At 40.7% G+C, this 19,681-nt stretch overlaps 2 protein-coding genes across 2 annotated transcripts; one reads left to right on the forward strand and one right to left on the reverse strand.

Annotated features, from left to right (window-relative positions):
* The first annotated feature begins 1,700 nt into the window (after positions 1–1,700).
* LOC115686500 (uncharacterized) lies at positions 1,701–7,820 on the forward strand. The gene is made up of 5 exons (XM_030611820.2): positions 1,701–2,110; positions 3,621–3,698; positions 3,775–3,859; positions 6,183–6,271; positions 7,206–7,820. Exons 1-5 carry the CDS (start codon positions 1,742–1,744, stop codon positions 7,344–7,346), a joined length of 762 nt encoding a protein of 253 aa, XP_030467680.2. The 5' UTR covers positions 1,701–1,741; the 3' UTR covers positions 7,347–7,820.
* Positions 7,821–7,967: 147 nt separating this feature from the next.
* LOC115686529 (uncharacterized) lies at positions 7,968–10,106 on the reverse strand. The gene is made up of 4 exons (XM_030611864.2): positions 9,867–10,106; positions 9,607–9,742; positions 8,397–8,446; positions 7,968–8,251 (listed from the first exon to the last, which is right to left on the reverse strand). Exons 1-4 carry the CDS (start codon positions 9,987–9,989, stop codon positions 8,078–8,080), a joined length of 483 nt encoding a protein of 160 aa, XP_030467724.2. The 5' UTR covers positions 9,990–10,106; the 3' UTR covers positions 7,968–8,077.
* Between the last annotated feature and the right edge of the window lie 9,575 nt (positions 10,107–19,681).

Genomic DNA, 19,681 nt, shown 5'->3' on the forward strand with positions numbered 1-19,681 from the left:
CATAATTGCCCTTAAACGAGCAGTCCACTCCAAGCATATCACCAAAACCAGACTAGGCTTTCAAATGTTCAGACAATTGCAAGAAAGCAGACCTTTATGTAGCTATTACCGTATGAAGCTAGAGCTCGAGTTCATGCTTAACTATGCAGAGATAAATCACACGATTGCATTCAACGAAATACCAGCTGCCACATCACTCGTGCCTGTTCTTCAACGATTTGTTGGTGAAGCCAGAGCTTGAGCTCAGGCCCATGCCTCCCACCACTGATGGAGCTAATGAAAGCAACCACCAAATTCCTCCAGTTGAGCGGCACTAAGAATAAAATGTGCACTAGAGCGAAAGAGGCACTGAAGAAGGACTCGAAGCTCGCGTACAACGGACTCAAAGCTCACGAAGGACTTGAAGCTCGCGGACGATGGAACCTGAGAAAGAAGGGATGACGGCGGATGACAGATTGAAACAAGAGAGTAACGGCGAGGACCGAGGAGAGGGCGAGAGCCATTTGCTTGAGCAGTAGAAAGGAAGAAGAAAACGTGAAAATTTGAAGGAAGAACCATAATGCCAATTTAATTTGGTGATTTTCTTCTTTTTTTTATCGAATTGTAAATTTCCAACAAAATTTCCCTGTACTAATCGTCGGAAAATGTCAGCCGGCAACCATATACCCTTATTTGAGACTGATTTGATCATTCAAGCTCTTACATGAAATAAAATCTACTCCAAATCATTTTTTGCGAAAATGGCCAAACTTTAAGTTCTTATTTGGAATTTACTCCAGAGTTTAAAATACCATATTAGTTTTAGAAAATTACGAGAAATTTGTATGTGAATTTGTGTATCAACATTTGAGTATTGTGAAAGTTTCAAAAACTAAAAACTTAAGAAAAATTAAAGTACTTGAATCGTTAGTTTTGTATTAAATCAAAATTAAAAAGCCAATCTAGATAGGCATTATTGCTTAGGTGCTTAAAACTTCCTCTAGCGCATGAATGATTATAGCATGAAACAATACATTTACAGGCCGTGCATGTAAATAAAAAATTGCACAATCTAATAAACTTGCTTCTACATCGAAGTGATTGGTTCAGTGGTAAAAGGATTTACATATCTTTCGTGAGATCACGAATTTAACTTGCGATACAAGCGGTACCTTGAAAGGCTCATGCTGCGATACCTAATCATGGCATTTCTCGTGCAGAAGGAATTCTTGATTGATATCATGTTGATCGGACTGCGTTAACGAGCTCACTAATTATGGACCTACGGATCTTGGCCAGTGATGATGACTCAAACCAAAAGTCTCGTAGCGCGTGTAGAACCATTACGCTGTAGCCAAGAGAGAATTGCCAGTACCAATAGTTCCTCCCTGCCTTGTTCACCGTTAAAAAAAATTGGATAAATGCATTAAAAAATTTAAATTTTATCAAGATAGTATAATTAAGTCCTAAAATTTTAAAAAGCATAATCATATCTTAAAATTTTTTATTTTCAAAAAACTTTCATAACTAATTTTAGGGCTTAATTATAATTTTTAAAATATTTAATACTTAATTACATTTTTATGATAAGTTTTGATTTTTTCAGTGCACTTTGGAAAAAGAGTAGCTCCTTTCAAAATTAGTTTCAGGTCCTTTAAGAATAAACTATTTGCGGAAAAACCCCTCCGTCAACGCAAAAACCACGGCCGAAGCGAGCTCCCAAGTCAAGCAGACGGCGAAAGATCACTGGAAACCAGAAACAATGGAGGCATGGGACGAGCTCCGGCGAGCACAAACCCGAATCCTCGAGCGCATTTCCAACCTCGAGCTCTCTCTCCTCTCCAGGACTTTCGCTTCCTCCTCCTTCGCCGTCTCCTCGCCGCCCGCCGCGAGCGGCGGCGACGCCGCCTCGGCCTTCTCCGGGCAGCTCTCGTCGCCGCTCGCCGTCGCGGCGACTTCGGATTCCGGCCCCTGCACCGAAGCCCGCCTCTCGGCGATCCTCAGGAGCGGTGGCGTCGCGGACTTCGCTTTCAAGAGAGTTCCGGGGGATTACTACGAGCGGTCGTACGAGGAGAGGCAGAGGATCCTCGGCGCGCACTCGATCGATCACCTGTGCAAAAGCATCGTCGTGGTGAGTGTTGTCTCGTGTGTTTGTTGGAATTCAGCACTAGGTTGCTTGCGATCTTGATTGCGTAGACGAGTGGAGTAGAAATGCGTAGGGGCCAGTCGGTTCGTTCTAGCATTTCGCTGTTGATTGTTTCGGCTTTTTTGGCCTTGCATTGAATCCTTGGGCGACGATTGTTGTCGTTAGTTTCGATTTTGGTTGAAGGAAGTTAGGAAGTTTAAGATGGATGGTCTTGATGGATAAGAAAACGGAGCTGACTTTAGATTATGATCAGTAATGCGGACATTTCAAAAAACTTTGTAAGGCGGAGGTGACTACGGGTTGGTTAGAGGAGGTTCCGGAGTTGATACTGAATGACTGAAGAGAGCATTTGCAGCCATGGTCTTTATTTTGTTGAATACATAGATTCTTTGTTTCCTGGTTCTCCATTGGCATTCAATGGACTTGCTATTAGATAACTTTGCCAGACTAAGTAGTTTGTGTATGAGCTGCGATGATGAGCACGGGTTTGCGAAGAAAGGGAAAACCATACCTATAGATTGCATCTCCGGCCCTTTTCAGAAGCAATATATCACATGATGGTACAGTTTAAGACACCCTATGGATGATATTGCGATGCTAAGGTCCTCCGGAGAAGAATTACGGTGCTTGAGAATTGAGGAAGGTTAACGTGTAGGGCCTTCGTCACACACATTCATGTAAGCAACCTGCACGTGTGTACAAATGCTTATACACACTCGATGGGGAATGTTGGTTTCGGCAAGTATAATCAAACTGAATGTAAACGTAAGACTCAATATCCCCCAGAAATAGTTAACAACTCAAAATAAGGAGAAAATGGAAGGGAAAAGGAGCCATTGTTGGTGAAACATTCACTAATTGTGGTTCTTTTCTTTACACCAATTAATGGGCTACTTATTCTTTTTGTCTCTATTTCTGTGGGGGATGTAAATGAACACGAAAATGGATAGTCTCTAAGTATTTAATCTGGATTATTTCTATGCCTTGTCAATTGGTTTGTAGCTTTAGTGTGTTTAGACATGAAACGTGGCTGATATCTTTCAGGGATAGGACAGATCTCCAGCCTTTCCAGAAATTTGCTCCCAATAGCTACTTTATGGACTATTGAGTAATCTATTTCTGGCATATATGTGGTTTGGGGCTCTTCTGTGATAAATGTTATTTCTTGCATAGTTGAAGGGCATGGGCTTACACATAATGTGTTGTAATAGTTTTCTCCGTATTCATCACAAGTAGTTGTTCGATACATTTGTTGTCCATTTTTGGTAAGAGAAATTTCGGGATTATCTTGCATTTGAAATTTTGTCTGCACAAGATCTGATGATTATCTTGCATGTCAAGTTCATGCCTTGCAATTGTTGATGGTCAGAAAAATTCTTATAACTTATTTTCCAAATGGGCTCATTATAGTTTCTGGACATGAAATTTTATGAAAATGAATGGTAAGCTTGAGTAGAACTCAATATTAGAGCTAATGTTGCCTCATTAATTTCAGGTGAATACTCAAGCTCCATCTACTGTCATTGATTGCAAGGATCGAAACAATTCAAAGTATTATGTTGTAGTTGTTCAGGTATCTTGTTTTCTAGATCAGTTGGTATCCTGCTGAAGTACTAGCTACACTAACACTTTTACCTTGTCTCTTGCAGTATACTGCTCGGCTTAATGCCGAAGCTCTAAAAAACTATCTTTATGCACTCAACGATGGCAAGGTGCCAAAAAAGAAATTCAATTGTAAGTTCTCGCCATTCACCTGACTTCTTTAATTCCAAAGGTTACAGTTTGATCTGGATGTATGTGGAAATGCGGACTCATCTTTTAAAGCTGGACTTAATGGAGCAACAGTTGACTGGCTAATTCTATGGGGTAAAACAAGGTGACAAAAAAGCTTGTTATTCTCTGTGAACTCAACATACTGTTGGAGTCTTTAGTTTAGTATCTTTATTTTGAGTGCAAGTTGATTCAAGGATGAAGATCTAGTGGCTGCAATCGATTCTTGTATGCAAAGGAGGCAAGCTCATAATGTACACGGAAAATTGGTATTATTGCCTTTGAGTTTTTCGCTTTTTGGAACCAATTGATGAAGTTTTGCTTTGATGACTTCATGTAACCGATCTATCCTATCTATGTATTTAATAGCTTAATAAATGGCGGCACACGGGGAGGGTACTCCTTTCAGTTTTTCCATGAAATTAGGTCTCTTTATGTGAGATAACAGTTCTTGAAAGCTGCTCCCTCTCTGCTAATGGTGTTCCTTTCTCCACAACTAGCTTGCTAGTTGATAACTGGAGTAGTTGGTTTAGAGCCTTTGGATTCCTCCATATATTTTTATGGTTCTAAGTAGTCTGTGCTTTAACATAGACCTCCTTCTTAGACTTATTATCAGAAGCGAGACTCAACATCGAAGCATGACAGTGTATAACTATTATCAGCATGGATAGCAACTAATTATCCTATGTTTATCTTTATCTATACATCATTAAGGGAGTACTTATTCTTGGGAGCTGCTGGACTTTGAAAATCGTGCAACTTTGCCTACTCAGCAGAAAGTCTCAGACAAGTGTCTTTTCCGTTGTAGGTTTGTCTGTACCCAAGACAAATTTGACGCCTTTTAAGTTTTCAAATCTTTGGAAATTTAACCCTTTTTTGGAAAGATTTTGAAGTGTGCAAGGAAAATGAAGGTGAAAAAATTGGGAAGTGAAGATAAAAAAAGTGAGGAAAAGAATTCTTTAGGCATTTTTGGAAAAGATGGAAGGAAAGATTATATATATATATAAGTCCGTTTTCACCAATAACACTGGATGAAGAAAATGACAACAGGTTTGTTCTTTTTCTAAGATGAGGGTGCTTTTGGAAACTGTATTTTTTTGCATTCTCATGCTTTGGGAGTACTACAAAATGGTGAGTACTAGTGATTCCATTCTTTAACTTATTCTAACCTCATTTCCAACATATCTTAGACAAACAAATTTTTGAACTCACTATTAATTCTTTCACTGAAATAACCCTATTTCAAATAGAGGGTAAATGATTTACAATTTGCTGGTTCAGCAGATTCTGCTGCTAAAGAAATGTTTCTGGATTTCTTCATAAAAAGATAAGTACCGAGTGTATACTTGGACCCAATCCTTGTTAATTAGAAGTTAGCTTATTTGGGCGACATAACATGATTCTAGCTATATAATAGGAACTTTTCAAAAAGATGCCATTCTTTTAATCTAATCTTAACTTTTTTTCACTAGTATTTGGATGCTCAAGTGACTACTCTTATTGCCTTATCACATTTTGATAGTGGTTGTAGGCAGGGGGTTGGGGATTGTTGTGTTTGGGAGTCTTTGTTAGGATCATATGAAGTAAGTATCCATAATGTCTGTGACTATTCTGATTAATTGGATTGGACGGCTTGTTGCTATTTATGGGATTCAGATGGGTCTTCCTCAAATAAGAAAATCTGTGTCTTCTCAGAGAGCGATTCCTCATTTCTAAAATGTGACTAGTCTGATCACTTGGAACAGCTTGTTACTATTGACGAGATTGCCCGTCTTCTTGGAGAGTGATTTCCCACTTCCACCATGTTGACATATCTTTTCAGGGTTGCATCAATGTCGAGTAATTTAGGGACATTGAGGCATGAGTGCACATGTATCTGCTGGGCGAGTGACAACAGGTTGAACTATGACGGCTAGCAATCAATATCTTGACACATTGTCCATGGGACATGATTTAGGTTGCTGCAGGCCAATGTTAGCACATAGACATAGCGGTTGAGCTGCTCAGGCATATGCATGACTGGCCATATATGAGAACCAGCATGTGATTATGCGCTAGCTCAGGTACTTTAAATGGGTAGGGTGGAAATTGGGAGTCTATTCTCATTTAAGAAAGAGATTATCTTGTTGCTATGAACATTAAGAGATATGGAACTGGCGATAAAGAAAAATTCTTCTTCTAGTCTTGAAAGTTAAAGCTCTTCTTTTATACTTTTAATACTTGGCATATACTTCTTTTGACCTTGGAAGTTGTGAATGGAATGTATATTGACTGCCTCTGCTTTTAGTGAGGCTCGCCCCCGAGGAGACATCCCTGATGTTGACTGGATTTGAGCACAACGCAGTAACATGTATTGGCATGAAGACTGAGATTCCGGTATAGAATACCATATCTGTGGCTATACTGATTGGGTTTCAATTTTATTTTTGCATATGAATGAATATTCAATGTATCCTCTTTCTGTTACTTGCTTCGAGTTCGTTTATCCAACCTTGGTTGTCTCATCGGGCCAAGTTGTTCTCAACTACCCATGTTCATAACGCGAAATAAGATGTTGTTTGGCTGTAACAAGTTTTTATTTCTGTTTCATGGCACATGGACATTACATGACATACTTGTTGCATTTGGTGTCATTCTATTGACCTGGGCTGCTTTGTAAGCTGCAACATGTGGGTCCTTGAGGTTTGATGGTCTATGAAAAAGTTCTTTCTTTCTAGCTCGTTGTTAGGGTGTCTGGGCTATAAACAAGTTCCTACTCTTTTGGTTATCTTTGAAGAGAGGAGGTTTGTATTCTTTCTCAATGGCTTTTGTCCTGCTCCTGCCAACATTTGTGCCAGCTGTTTAGGTGGTCCATTAACTTATATTTCTCGAAGGCTATAAGTTATTACCTATAAATGAAGTTTATGGCCATTAACTCTAGGATCTCCTAATGTCTTTGTGGTCCAGACCATGTACAGATGTCTTAATTTTCTTAAATTCTAAGGAACAAGTGGATACAATCCGAGAAATTACTATCTTCATTTGTAAATTTTCCCTTTTTTCTTGTTCTGGTATTTTTCAGACGCATGATTTTAAGTTTGGTTGAGCGTTTATATAAATATTCAAATTTAACAAATGAGGACAGCCACCTATTTTTTGCAATAGTGACCCTCTTTCATGGTACTCTTGACATTCTTATCTAAAAATATGTTCCTTGAGAGTGTTTATATACATATTTAAATTGCATAAGTGATAAAGACGGTAATTTTGCAAAAGTGACCCTCTTTCATGGTACTCTTGACATTCTTATATGAAATATATGTTACTTCAGGTGATTCTGGATGAAGCCATTGTGAAGCTTAATGCCGATTTCTTCTGGCTAGGAGGTGGGGAGGTTGATCTGAAGCTTGGAATACGGACTCCTCAATTCATTGATTGCGTCAAACCTTTCATCGTCAGCTGCAGTATGTGATTACGCCAAAGGAAAGCTCTATCATATAAGGTCAACATTTGCTTTCCTGCGATATTCAGGTCGGGGTGATGATATTTTCAACACCTCTCTCATTTTACCATCAACCATTTGTCAACTAATTCAGAGAAAAGCAGTAGCTCCAGCTGTGTTGGTCTGTTAGAACCACCTGAACACATTTATTATTCTTCTAGATGATTGGAATGATTCGTAGTAAGAAAATCGGAGAAAGTTAGAAGCAGTTTTTACAAGAAAAGCCAGACCGGTGGCGGTAATTCTTTCTGACTAGTGTCTTGCATCCTGAATCACTGTGTCCATTCCAACGTGGTCTGTGGACAATGGACATATGCCTATTTAGTACTCTGTCAGATCTTTGTCTCCCCGGTGTCATTGGCTTTCAGGAGAATGTCAGTATTAGTTCTATGTACTCGCTGTCATCCTTTGAATTTGATCCTTCGACTTTAAGTTTTTGTTCGATTCGATCCTCAACCGAGAAGGGAGTCTCCCTTTGAACTTCTTATTAACAGAAGCGAAGCAACATGTTTCATGCAAAAAGATTAGCCAGTGAGCAGATCTGCTTTTGGGCGCTATGCACTTAAATGACTGATCGTGCAATGTCGAGGGTTTGGATCGGACAAGATGATTCGAGCTCCATTTATTATACATCAAATTACATAGGGAAGGATACCACCACCCCAGAGAAGCAAAAGAGTAAAAAGCAGGAATGATATGGCTCAGAGTGGGGGTTCTTCGTTGTGAATGGGCGGCTTACGATGGGGCTGTGCGTAGTCCATTGCCACCACGTCGCCCTTCGCGTCGTCTTCTAATTCTCCGGAATTTATGGCTTCCTTGTCGTGATCACTATTTGCAGATTCCACCATCAACCTGGCTTTGGAAACCCTGGATACCTGTATCAATCGGAAAGAGCCGAGATCAAATATATATCAATCTTTCTTCTCTCTATGACCTTGATCACAATAGAGTTTATCAATCCAACCACACCTACAGTATCAACCTCGAAATTTATATATATAAGAAAGATTAATCGTATACCTCCAGTTCTGCATCGGCCTTAAAGGGTCGTGCCACGCTGCCCTCGTGTCCTGCGGTTCGCAAGACGGATTTTACTTCAGCGATGATACCAAAAAGAAAGCTATATAAAATTATTTAACGTGCTGAAACTTTTAGAGAGGACATGGCTATCGTACGGGGTGCAGTTTCGCGTAACTCTTGATATTTCTACACAAGATCGATATCCCATCGACATATAACAACGGGATGGAAACTGAAAGAAGAATGCCAACCAAAAGAAGCCCTAGACAAACTTCACAGCGATAATGTCACCAGACTCGTAGGGGTGAGCATGGTCCAAGTGGGCGGTTCCTATCCTAGAACCGGGAACCGCCCACTAAAGATCGGTTCCAAAAAATTGAAACTAGTCCCACCATCCAAGGATGGAGATGGAGACGGAGAGTCGGAGACGATGGGGTGAGCATCGATCGACAAGAGTGAGAGAGTGAGAGTGAGCATGTGGCGAAAACGAAAGAAGGTGTTTCTCAGTTCAGTATGAGACTATAAGAGTTAGGTTTAATTTAGAGATTTATAATTTCTTATTTTTTAATTAAAAATTAAATAAATAAATTATATTATTATTATATTACCAGTCCGGTCTAGGTAGGCGGGTGGGCGGTTCCACACTTGGAACCGGGAACCAGACCGGTACCCACCGGTTCCCAAAAATTGGAACTAAGAACCGGACCAGTTCCCTTAGGAACTACCGGTTCCGGGCAGTCCCGGGCGGTCCGGGCGGTTCCCGGTTCTTTTGCACACCCCTATACTCTATCTCCGTTCTCTTTGTTTACTTCTTGGGCGACGTATTATGGTCTACCACATACAAGATGGGAGTTATTAGAACTTAGTAAAGACGATGAAATTGCGATTAAAATGTCATAGAAAAAACTGGAGTTCATCTACATAAGATTGATTTTCGCGTCGCCAAAAACAAATTTATATCTAACAAAAAATAGTAGGAAAGGGTGAAAACCTCATGCTTTTTCATCGGCATGTGCCAAAGAAGAACTATCGCTGATGCCATGTACGTAAATAATGCAAATACAAGCAAAAAAAGAGCATTGAACTAAAGAGACATGAACTTGGAGGCGTGAGGAGAGCCGATGAGATAAGCCGAAACGTTTGGATATGTCGGGTAATAAAAAAAAAATGTTTAACGTCTATACATGATATGTGCACTTGTTTTTTTAACCTGAACTCGTTCTGTCTATGACTTGTTGCTTTCTCAGATGACCCATTAAATCCTTAAGCTCTTCGTGATGAATGCTTGCGGGGACAATTTCTGCGCTATTTTCCTTTCCGGGACGCAAATTCTGAATTTCTATATCCTGCATGGGACGGAAATCCATAAGTCTTATGAGGACCGACTTCGTGCAATTTAACTAATACTTTTCTCTTCGCGTTTGGGACAAGAGATTGGAGAGAACTAGAATGAGGAAAAACCAAACCAACCTTGCTGAGTTGATGCATCTGGTTGCTAGGGTTTCGTCCAACACTAGGGCCAAAACGACGGGCGTTGCGTGCATGCACCGATAAAAGACACGAGAGAAGGAAAAGAGCTACGGAACTAGACATTGCGCTGTGATTGTCTTTCAGGAAGATCTTTTAGCTTTGTGAGAAGGTGGAAAGAATGACCTGAGTGCGGAGCGTCTGTTTGTGGTATGTTACGGTTCTTGTGGGTGTAATATGCGACCTTTCACAGGCTCTTCTGCCGTATAAGTAATGCCTTGGGGCATGTTGGTGAGAGGGAGCAATAAATGCTCGGTTTTGTACGCCATGAAAGGAGAACATGCAGGTGTTTGGAGATCATGATGAATTGCATTTGTTATGGAACACGGGACTGGAGATATTGAGGGGCCTCCTGTTGTCTCCCAGCACTCGAAGTTTTTGCATTAAAAACACGGATGATGAACAAAGAAAGAGGCCTAGGTTTTCCACTTGTTCGATACCTCGACAAACCCTGCGTCTTACCAAAGAAAATTCTCAATTTTAGCGTGTGTATATAGCATAGTAATACGAATTCGATTGAAAGAGTGATGTATGATTAGTATAATTGATAAACCACAACAACACGTGAGGGTTTCTTGTGAAGGGTAAGGTTCATATGATTTTGAACTCGCACCGATCAATACAAGATTGCAATTTAGAGGTGTCTTTGCTAACTAGCCTCTGTAATTTTCAAGATGACACAACATGTCACGCATATCGCTATCACAGCTTGTGTAGAGAAGTTCTTTTTTACAGAGGTTGTGCAGCAACTAAACATAAACCCTAATCATTTTCATTTTATATGTGTACTTTCATGTCTCGTGACGAATAATAACTAGTAGTTTAGATATTCCGTGTCATCCCATGACAAAGTCTTCTCGATGCATTTCTATGTACACGTAATTATCATATGGATTCGTGAACGATATGAAATGACTTAGCAAGCATATGAAGTTAGAACATTTGGGCACGAATCTACCAATGTTTTTTCGGACCTTTTCCTTTTCATTGTTCGGCCAAAATCTGTAGGCCGTTAAAATTACCTACTCTCGATGAAAAAAATCTCGGCTCAAAGTGGGACAAAGCTTTTGGAGGGGAGGCATGGTACCATGAGTAGAATATTAACAAATATTGTAAATGTCTTAGGGCCTACCCACGTGGTTTGACACACTTTCGTGGCGGCACAGAATTTATTACTTGCATAGCTCGATTGAGAGAGGAAGTTCTCAATAGTAGTACAAAAGCATTCACAAGTGAATGAGCATGGATGGAGAATGGCCCTGAACTCTTTTGAGAGTTTTTCCTTTACACGACCCATGAACGAATGTCATTCCGACGCGTAAGTTAAAAGAATTCCCCCATTGTGTTTCCGAAAGCAGGATTTAGAGGGGAAAAAACACGATTGCACGGCCAAATCGATCCATCGCGAACGAGATTCTACTCGAATTGTTGCGTTGTAAGGGATCCGGTTACGAGCGTCGTCGGTGTCAAAACCCTATCGACGACATGCAACGTGAAAAGAAAAGGGATAATGATACAAACAGTCTTTAAACTTTGGCACAATGTGCAGTGCTATCCTTGAACTTTTAATTTGTTCAATATCGTTTCTAAAATATTCAATGTAATTCCTGAACTTGAATTAATAGAAGAACTTCATTGAACATTTTCATAGAGTTTGGGAACTACAATGAACATGTACCAAAAGTTTACGACACTGAACAAATTAAAAGTTCATAGACTACATTGCATATTAGGTCAAAAGTTCAGAGACTGTTTGTGTTATTTTTTCGAATGAAAATGATGTGTAGACGACTAAAATTGCTCTTCGAATGGACCGATAAATGGAGGGAAACAGGGGGGAACACATGGGGCCTCCCAAAGAATGGAAGGAGGAGACAGGGTCGCATGGCCAGACCGCCAATTTGCAAAAACTCCTCTGCTCTCTTCCCTCCGCAAATGCACCACCACCCCCCACCACCCCCTTCCCCTTCGCCATCGTCGGCGTGGTCCATGCACGCCACGTGGCAGGACCTCCATGTGCCCTCGGCGCGTCCGTGGGTCCCACGGATCCTTACTGTGATTAATCGACTTTGATCATACGGGCATTGGCTTTTGGCCAGAGAAAAAAACATCACGAGACGAAACTCCGGTGAGTCGTCGGTGTATGTCTTCTTCTCTCTTACTCCGGTGGACAGTATCTGAGAAGCTATTAACTTCAGGCGACGAGCTTCTAGGGACGGCCGTCAAATACCCCACCAACGGCAACAAGAGAGGAGCCGTGGCTATTGGGCTTGTCACTGCTGTTGTTAAATTTTGATGAACCTTTTGAAATGATTGTGGACTGTCCTTGTCAAAATGGAATTTTCAAAAAGTAAAGCCCGTCCAAAGAGAGCCCACATCTCTCTCTCTCTGTCTCTTTCTCTCGTGACTGCTCCACGTTACAGCACATTCTCGACATGAGATTTCTTTCACCTTATGGTAACACCCTCGCATCGTATCGAGTCTATTCCATCTTAGTTCAGGTATCCTTCCTCACCACCACCATCTCGACTCGAATCTTCACCTTAGCCCTGTTGGGATTTTGGAACCAAAATCCCATGAATGAATGAGAAGTGTGTGGGTGAAAGTGTCCCACATAGGGTAGAAGAAGATGGAAGATGGGTTCAATAGTTGGCCTCACAATGGGTTGCCCAAGGCGAACCACACTTTTGTGGAAGAGAGAGGACCTACGTCAAGCTAGGTCGGTCCACCTCCCGCGCGCCCGCCGCCGTCCGGCCGGCCTTCGGCTCGGTTCGATTCCGGTCCACTCTCTATCGGTTTTTTTTTTAGTTTTGAACAGACACGTTGTTTAGAAATTATTTATTTATTTATTTATTTTTGGACAAACAAACATGTCTTCGTGAGGTTGGTTCGCCCGAACGAAAATCGAAGCCCTTCGCGCTGTTCACGAACCAAACCGGTTTAAGGCTCGGCTCGTGACTGTTCACATGACCGAACAAAATTGTTCGGTTGGTGACTCTTCGGTTTCATCCTTCTATATCCGAAATTCCTTGATGACTATTCATTCATACATGACCGAAAAAAGTGCTCTTGGCATTTCATATTTTCGCGGCATTCTCGTGCTCTCTCATTCTTCATCATTTGTCATTTCGTGCGATTGTTTACGCAAAATTGCGTTCGTTGCGATCCCCGGATACGTACCGCCCGGAGGAACGAGATCCGTTCTATCCCGGGAGACGATTGTCCAATATCCTCGGGTGCGATTGAGGGGCCAAATTCGTCTTAAGGACACGACGTTAATTCGTTGGGCTCGGATCAACATTTTGCTTATTTGGTTGTACTGCTTTAGTCGATTTTCCTAACGCTTGATTTTAATTTCTCGATATATACGAACTTAGCCGACAACAATCTTAAGACGAATTTCGCTCGGTTGTTCGTATATTCTTATGCGTTGTTCATATCAAATATCATATTCCCGTTTCTTTAATTCGAACTTTTGTATAGTTCGTATGTTCCTTGTCATATCGTATAGAATACGATTCTATTTGCACATTACATCGTCGTTAACGAATTTTTCGAATATTGTTCATATTAGAAATTTTCAATTCATTCGTGAATATGGTATGTGTTTATATTTCAGAAATGGCTTCAACTTCGGTTAATCCTGTTCGAATCACGGAGAAAAGCCGGAAAAGTTCAATGGTACGGAATTCAAGAGATGGCAACAAAAGATGTTGTTCTATCTCACGACCTTGAACTTGGCTAGATTCCTCAATGAGGATGGTCCTAAATTGGACGTTGGAGAGACAAATAAAGAAAAGCTTGCTGTTGTGGACGCATGGAATCATTCGACTTCCCGTGTCGCAACTATGTCCTCAACGGTCCTGGACAATACTCTCTATAACGTATATAGTCCGCTAAAAACGGCTAAAGAGTTATGGGATAGTCTGGACAAGAAATACAAAACCGAAGATGCCGGATTGAAGAAATTCATTGTCGGTAAATTTCTGGACTTCAAGATGGTTGATTCAAAGACCGTCTTAAGTCAGGTTCAAGAGCTTCAAGTGATTATGCATGATATTCATGCTGAAGGAATGACTCTAAGTGAGACATTTCAAGTGGCTGCATTCATTGAAAAATTGCCACCATCCTGGAGAGATTTCAAGAATTATCTCAAACACAAGAGAAAGGAGTTGTCACTTGAAGACTTGATTGTTCGGTTGAGGATAGAGGAAGACAATAGAAATTCCGAAAGAAAGTTGGCAAGCAATTTGGCGGTCTCAAGGGTCAATGTTGTTGAAGAAGGATCAAAACCCAACAAGAAGAGAAAAATGACTAGCAAGTCTCGGAGAGGGATTCACCCAAGGCCCGAAGAAGTTCGTTGGCAAGTGCTTCAACCGTGGCAAGTCCTGGACATCGAGCCAAAGATCAGCAGAGCCAAGAAAAGACGTAAAACTCAAAGCTAATGTGGTGGAAGAAATTTCCAATGGTGTTGATGATATCAATCTAACGCCATGATATCCGAGTGTAATATGGTGGGAAATCCCAAGGAGTGGTGGATTGATATCTTGGAGCAACTCGTCATATTTGCGCCAATAAATCAATGTTCTCATCTTACATGCCTATGGAAGGTGATGAAAAACTCTACATGGGTAATTCATCGACCTCTAAGGTTGAAGGTGTTGGAAAGGTTGCTCTAAAGATGACATCGGGAAAGTTGTGACACTAAATAATGTGCTACATGTGCGGACATACGCAAGAATTTAGTGTCCGGATCTCTTCTTAGCAAGAATGGCTTCAAGTTGGTTTTTGTATCCGATAAGTTTGTACTCTCCAAGAATGAGATGTATGTAGGAAAGGGTTACCTCGGTGATGGTCTTTTCAAGTTAAATGTAATGATTGTTGTACCCAATGATGTTATGAATAAAGCTGTTTCGCTTATGTGCTTGAGTCTCTAATTTATGGCATGATAGATTAGGACACGTTAACTATAAGTCGATAAAGAAATTAATGAACATGGGATTATTGCCAAAATTCGAATGTTCTAGTGAGAAATGCCAAGTGTGTGTTGAATCTAAATTTTCTAAGCCTCCTTTTCATTACGATTACACGAACAATAGAGTCTCGAACCTTTAGATTTAATACACACGATATATGCGATATGAAATCAATACCGTCAAGAGGTGGTAATAAGTATTTTATCACATTTATAGATGACTGCTCGAGGTATTGTTATGTTTATTTGCTTAGTAGCAAAGATGAGGCTGTGAATGCTTTTAGAATTTATAAGTCCGAAGTTGAAACTCGATTGAATAAGAAAGTTAAAATGATAAGAAGTGACAGAGGAGGTGAATATGAATTTCCTTTTGAGGAAATTTGTACTGAGTTTGGTATCGTTCACCAAATGACTCCTCCTTATACGCCGCAATCTAATGGAGTGGCAGAAAGGAAAACCGGTCTTTAAAGGAAACAATGAATGCATTGTTGAATAGTTCCGGTTTACCACAGAATTTGGGGGAAGCTGTTTTGACGGCGAATTTTATTTTAAATAGAGTGCCCTGACGAAAAACACAACAAACTCCCTATGAGAAATGGAAAGGCAGATTGCCTAACTTGAATTATCTCAAAGTGTGGGGTGTTTGGCTAAGGTTGCGGTTCCTAAGCCTAAAAGGTTAAGATAGGGCCAAAGACGTTGATTGTGTTTTTATCTCGGATATGCTCGAATAGCAATGCATATCGTTTTCTTGTTCACAAGTCGAGATCCCGGATATACATGTTAATACGATAATTGAATCAAGGGACGCTTCGTTCTTTGAAAATATATTTCCGTATAACATAGTATATGAGCCAATTGATAATAATAAGAGGTCTCGAGATACTATATCTAGAAATGATCCAATTGAGGATGAACCTAGACGTAGTAAAAGACAAAGGACTTCCACGTCTTTTGGACTCGATTTCTTCACGTATCTCGTTAGAGAATGAGCCTCGGACATTCAAAGAAGTCATGACTTCGCTGTAAGCCCCGTTCGGAAAGAAGCTATCAATAGTGAAGTTGAATCCATCTTGTCAAACCATACATGGGAATTGGTTGACCTTCCTCCTGGTAATAAACCACTACAATGTAAGTGGATTTTCAAGAGGAAAATGAAAGTGGATGGTGCTATTGATAAATATAAGGCTAGGCTTGTAGTAAAAGGATACAAGCAACGAGAAGGTCTTGATTATTTTGATACTTATTCATTGTTACTAGAATTACATCCATAAGGATGCTAATTGCCATAGCAGCGGTGTATAAGCTTGAAATCCATCAAATGGATGTTAAGACGGCCTTCTTAAACGGAGATTTGGAAGAAGAAATATATTTGGAACAACCCGAAGGGTTCATTGTTCCAAGTCAAGAGAAGAAAGTATGTCGGCTTATCAAGTCACTCTATGGATTGAAACAAGCACCGAAACAATGGCATGCTAAATTCGACCAAGTCATGTTGTCGAATGGTTTCAAGATCAATGAGTGTGATAAATGTGTATATGTTAAGAACACTCATAATGGTTTTGCCATTTTGTGCTTATATGTAGATGACATGCTTATAATGGGCAGCGATAGTGAGGTTGTTAAGGCGACCAAACGCATGCTCACAAGTAAATTTGATATGAAAGATATGGGGGTTGCAGATGTTATTTTAGGAGTTAAAATCCATAAAACAAATGGAGGATTAACTCTATCACAATCCCATTATATTGAGACGATTCTTGGAAAGTGCAAGAATCTAGATATTGTACCGGTAAAGACTCTTATAGATGTTAATTTACATCTTTCGAAGAATACTTGGTGAAAGTAAGGCTCAAAATGAGTATGCTAGTATACTAGGGTTTAATGTATGTCATGAACTCGTACTAGGCCGGACATAGCTTGTGCGGTTAGCAAGCTAAGTCGATTTACAGTTAGTCCAAATGAAAATCATTGGAAAGCAATGAAACGTTTATTGGGCTACTTAAAGCATACTCAAGATTATGCTTTGCATTACACGAATATCCAAGGTACTTGAAGGATCTTGTGATGCAAATTGGATAACCGGCACTAAAGACACAAAATCGACAAGTGGATATGTATTCACACTTGGGGAGCGGCAGTGTCTTGGAAATCATCCAAACAAACTTGTATTGCTAGATCCACTATGGAATCGAATTTATTGCTTTGGATAAAGCGGTGAAGAAGCGAGTGGCTTCGAAATTTCTTGGAAGATATTCCTAATTGGCCTAAACCAGTGCCCATTGTATGTATACATTGTGACAGCTCAAGCGGCAATAGGAAGAGCAAGGAATGTCATGTATAACGGTAAGTCTCGACACATACGTCGAAGACATGACACAAGTAAGACAACTTCTCTCTAGTGGAATTATCACCATTGACTATGTGAAGTCAAAAGATAATATTGCGGATCCATTGACAAAAGGCCTAAGCTGGAGAGATGGTTGCAAAAACATCAAGGGGAATGGGTTTAAGGCCTATAAACAAGTCATCATAGCGGAAACCCTACCTAGTTGACTGGAGATCCCAAGATCTAGGTTCAAAGGGACAACTAAGTTATGAAGACAGTGTAGAGTCTTGTTAAATTTTTACTCATTCCCCGATGAAGACAAGTACTAATATGTGAAGGTTAAGCAAAAGCTTTTAATGATTCCGAATTGAGTATGTGATATACTATATGTTCGAAATCACCTATGTGAGTGTGAAGTGAGGGCCGCTTCGTGAGAATTGAAAAGGCCGAATTCTCTAAAACACTCATGAGACCGAGCGGTGTTCATGGCAAAACGAACACAACGGTGAGAACCAATTTTGTTCGAGAAACAGCTTGTGTGATTTCTATTGTCTAGGCTTACACCAAAGGTCGACAGTTCAAAGACATCAAGTCTATGATTGACGAGTAAGTCCAGATAGGTTTCACTAAGGAAAGTTCAAGGTCTCGTACTACTTATCCCGATGCAACGTTTTCTCATGGAATAATCGCACATTGCATCTCATGCATACACAAAGAGTCATGATATCCGAACTTCTCATTCATGTGGGGGATTGTTGGGATTTTGGAACCAAAATCCCATAGAATGAATGAGAAGTGTGTGGGTGAAAGTGTCCCACATAGGGTAGAAGAGAGATGGAAGATGGGTTCAAATAGTTGAGCCTCACAAATGGGTTTGGGCCCCAAGGGGTACCCCACTTTTGTGGAAGAGAGAGGACCTACGTCAAGCTAGGTCGGTCCACCTCCGCGCGCGCCGCCGCCGCCGTCCGTCCGGCCGGCTCGGCTCGGTTCGGTTCCGGTCCACTCTCTATCGGTTTTTTATTTTTTAGTTTTCGAAGACACGTTGTTTAGAAATTATTTATTTATTTATTTATTTTTGGACAAACAAACATGTCTGTTCGTGAGGTTCGTTCGCCCGAACGAAAATCGAAGCCTCTTCGGCTTCATTTCACGAACCAAACCGGTTTAAGGCTCGGCTCGTGATTATTCACATGACCGAACAAAATTGTTCGGTTGGTGACTCTTCGGTTTCATCCTTCTATATCCGAAATTCCTTGATGACTATTCATTCATACATGACCGAAAAAGTGCTCTTGGCATTTCATATTTTCGCGGCACTTCACGGCTCTCTCATTCTTCATCATTTGTCATTTCGTGCGATTGTTCGCAAAATTGCGTTCGTTGCGGTCCTCCGGATACGTACCGCTCGGAGGAACGAGATCCGTTCTATCCTGGGAGACGATTGTCCAATATCCTCGTACCGATTGAGGGGCCAAATTCGTCTTAAGGACACGACGTTAATTCGTTGGGCTCGGATCAACATTTTGCTTATTTGGTTGTACTGCTTTCAGGTCAGTTTTCCTAACGCTTGATTTTAATTTCTGATATATACGAACTTAGCCGACAACAAGCCCGGCCAAGTTTTGATGGATGTTGGTGAGGAGCAGCATTTGCCCTTCAAACCCTACCTCAATCGCCTTGACCCGGCTGAGTTCGACAGGATGCCGGGAGACACCATCCACCACCTCGATTAGGGAGTCACATTCGAGATTCCTTTTGTACATTGATACGTATCGAGAGTGTTGCCACCAAGAGAAAGCTCAAATGAGGGCTCGTCGACATATCATGTCAAACTCATCATTCGCTCATAAATTTAAGTCAATAAGTTATGGCCAACTACGATATATTAACCACTCCATATTACATCACATCTCTAACGTAGGACTCTTCTGCCTCACCCCCATCAAACGCACACCTTAACAACAGTAGTTGTGATCGACTTGCTTGAAGGAAGTTGAAGTGAAACTAAAATCTCCTGCAAATGAAGCTAACGTGGAAATACATTTTGATATGCTTATTTGATGTAACCCAGAGTGATGATTTGCTCTTCTTCTATTTGACTAAGGAAAGCCAAAATTTGAGATCGATTCATTTAGTGAGTTCATGGGGAAATTGAGAGGCTATGCAGTTGGCAGACAGATTTTCTGAATTGTGTCTCTTTCCCTCATTGGTGCAACTTCTTAACGAAAGAGATTCATGTTGCTCCCACATTTCATTTGTGACAACTAGTGTTCCTTGCATGTTTGTATCGTGTCTGTGGGTATGTCGATGGACAATGTGACAGCGTCTCATGCGTGGTCGTGTCTAGACCTTAAGGGAGACGTGGCCATTGTGGATGTGGTACGTACGAGGGCCTGCCTAAATGCAGCCACTAACTAGGCTTCAATTTTGAAATAAGTCAAATTATATGGGAGGAAA

Source organism: Syzygium oleosum, unplaced genomic scaffold (genome assembly GCF_021117445.2).
Source record: "Syzygium oleosum isolate NSW1041296 unplaced genomic scaffold, Sole_v2.1 Sole_v2.32, whole genome shotgun sequence".
Lineage (NCBI taxonomy): Eukaryota > Viridiplantae > Streptophyta > Magnoliopsida > Myrtales > Myrtaceae > Syzygium > Syzygium oleosum.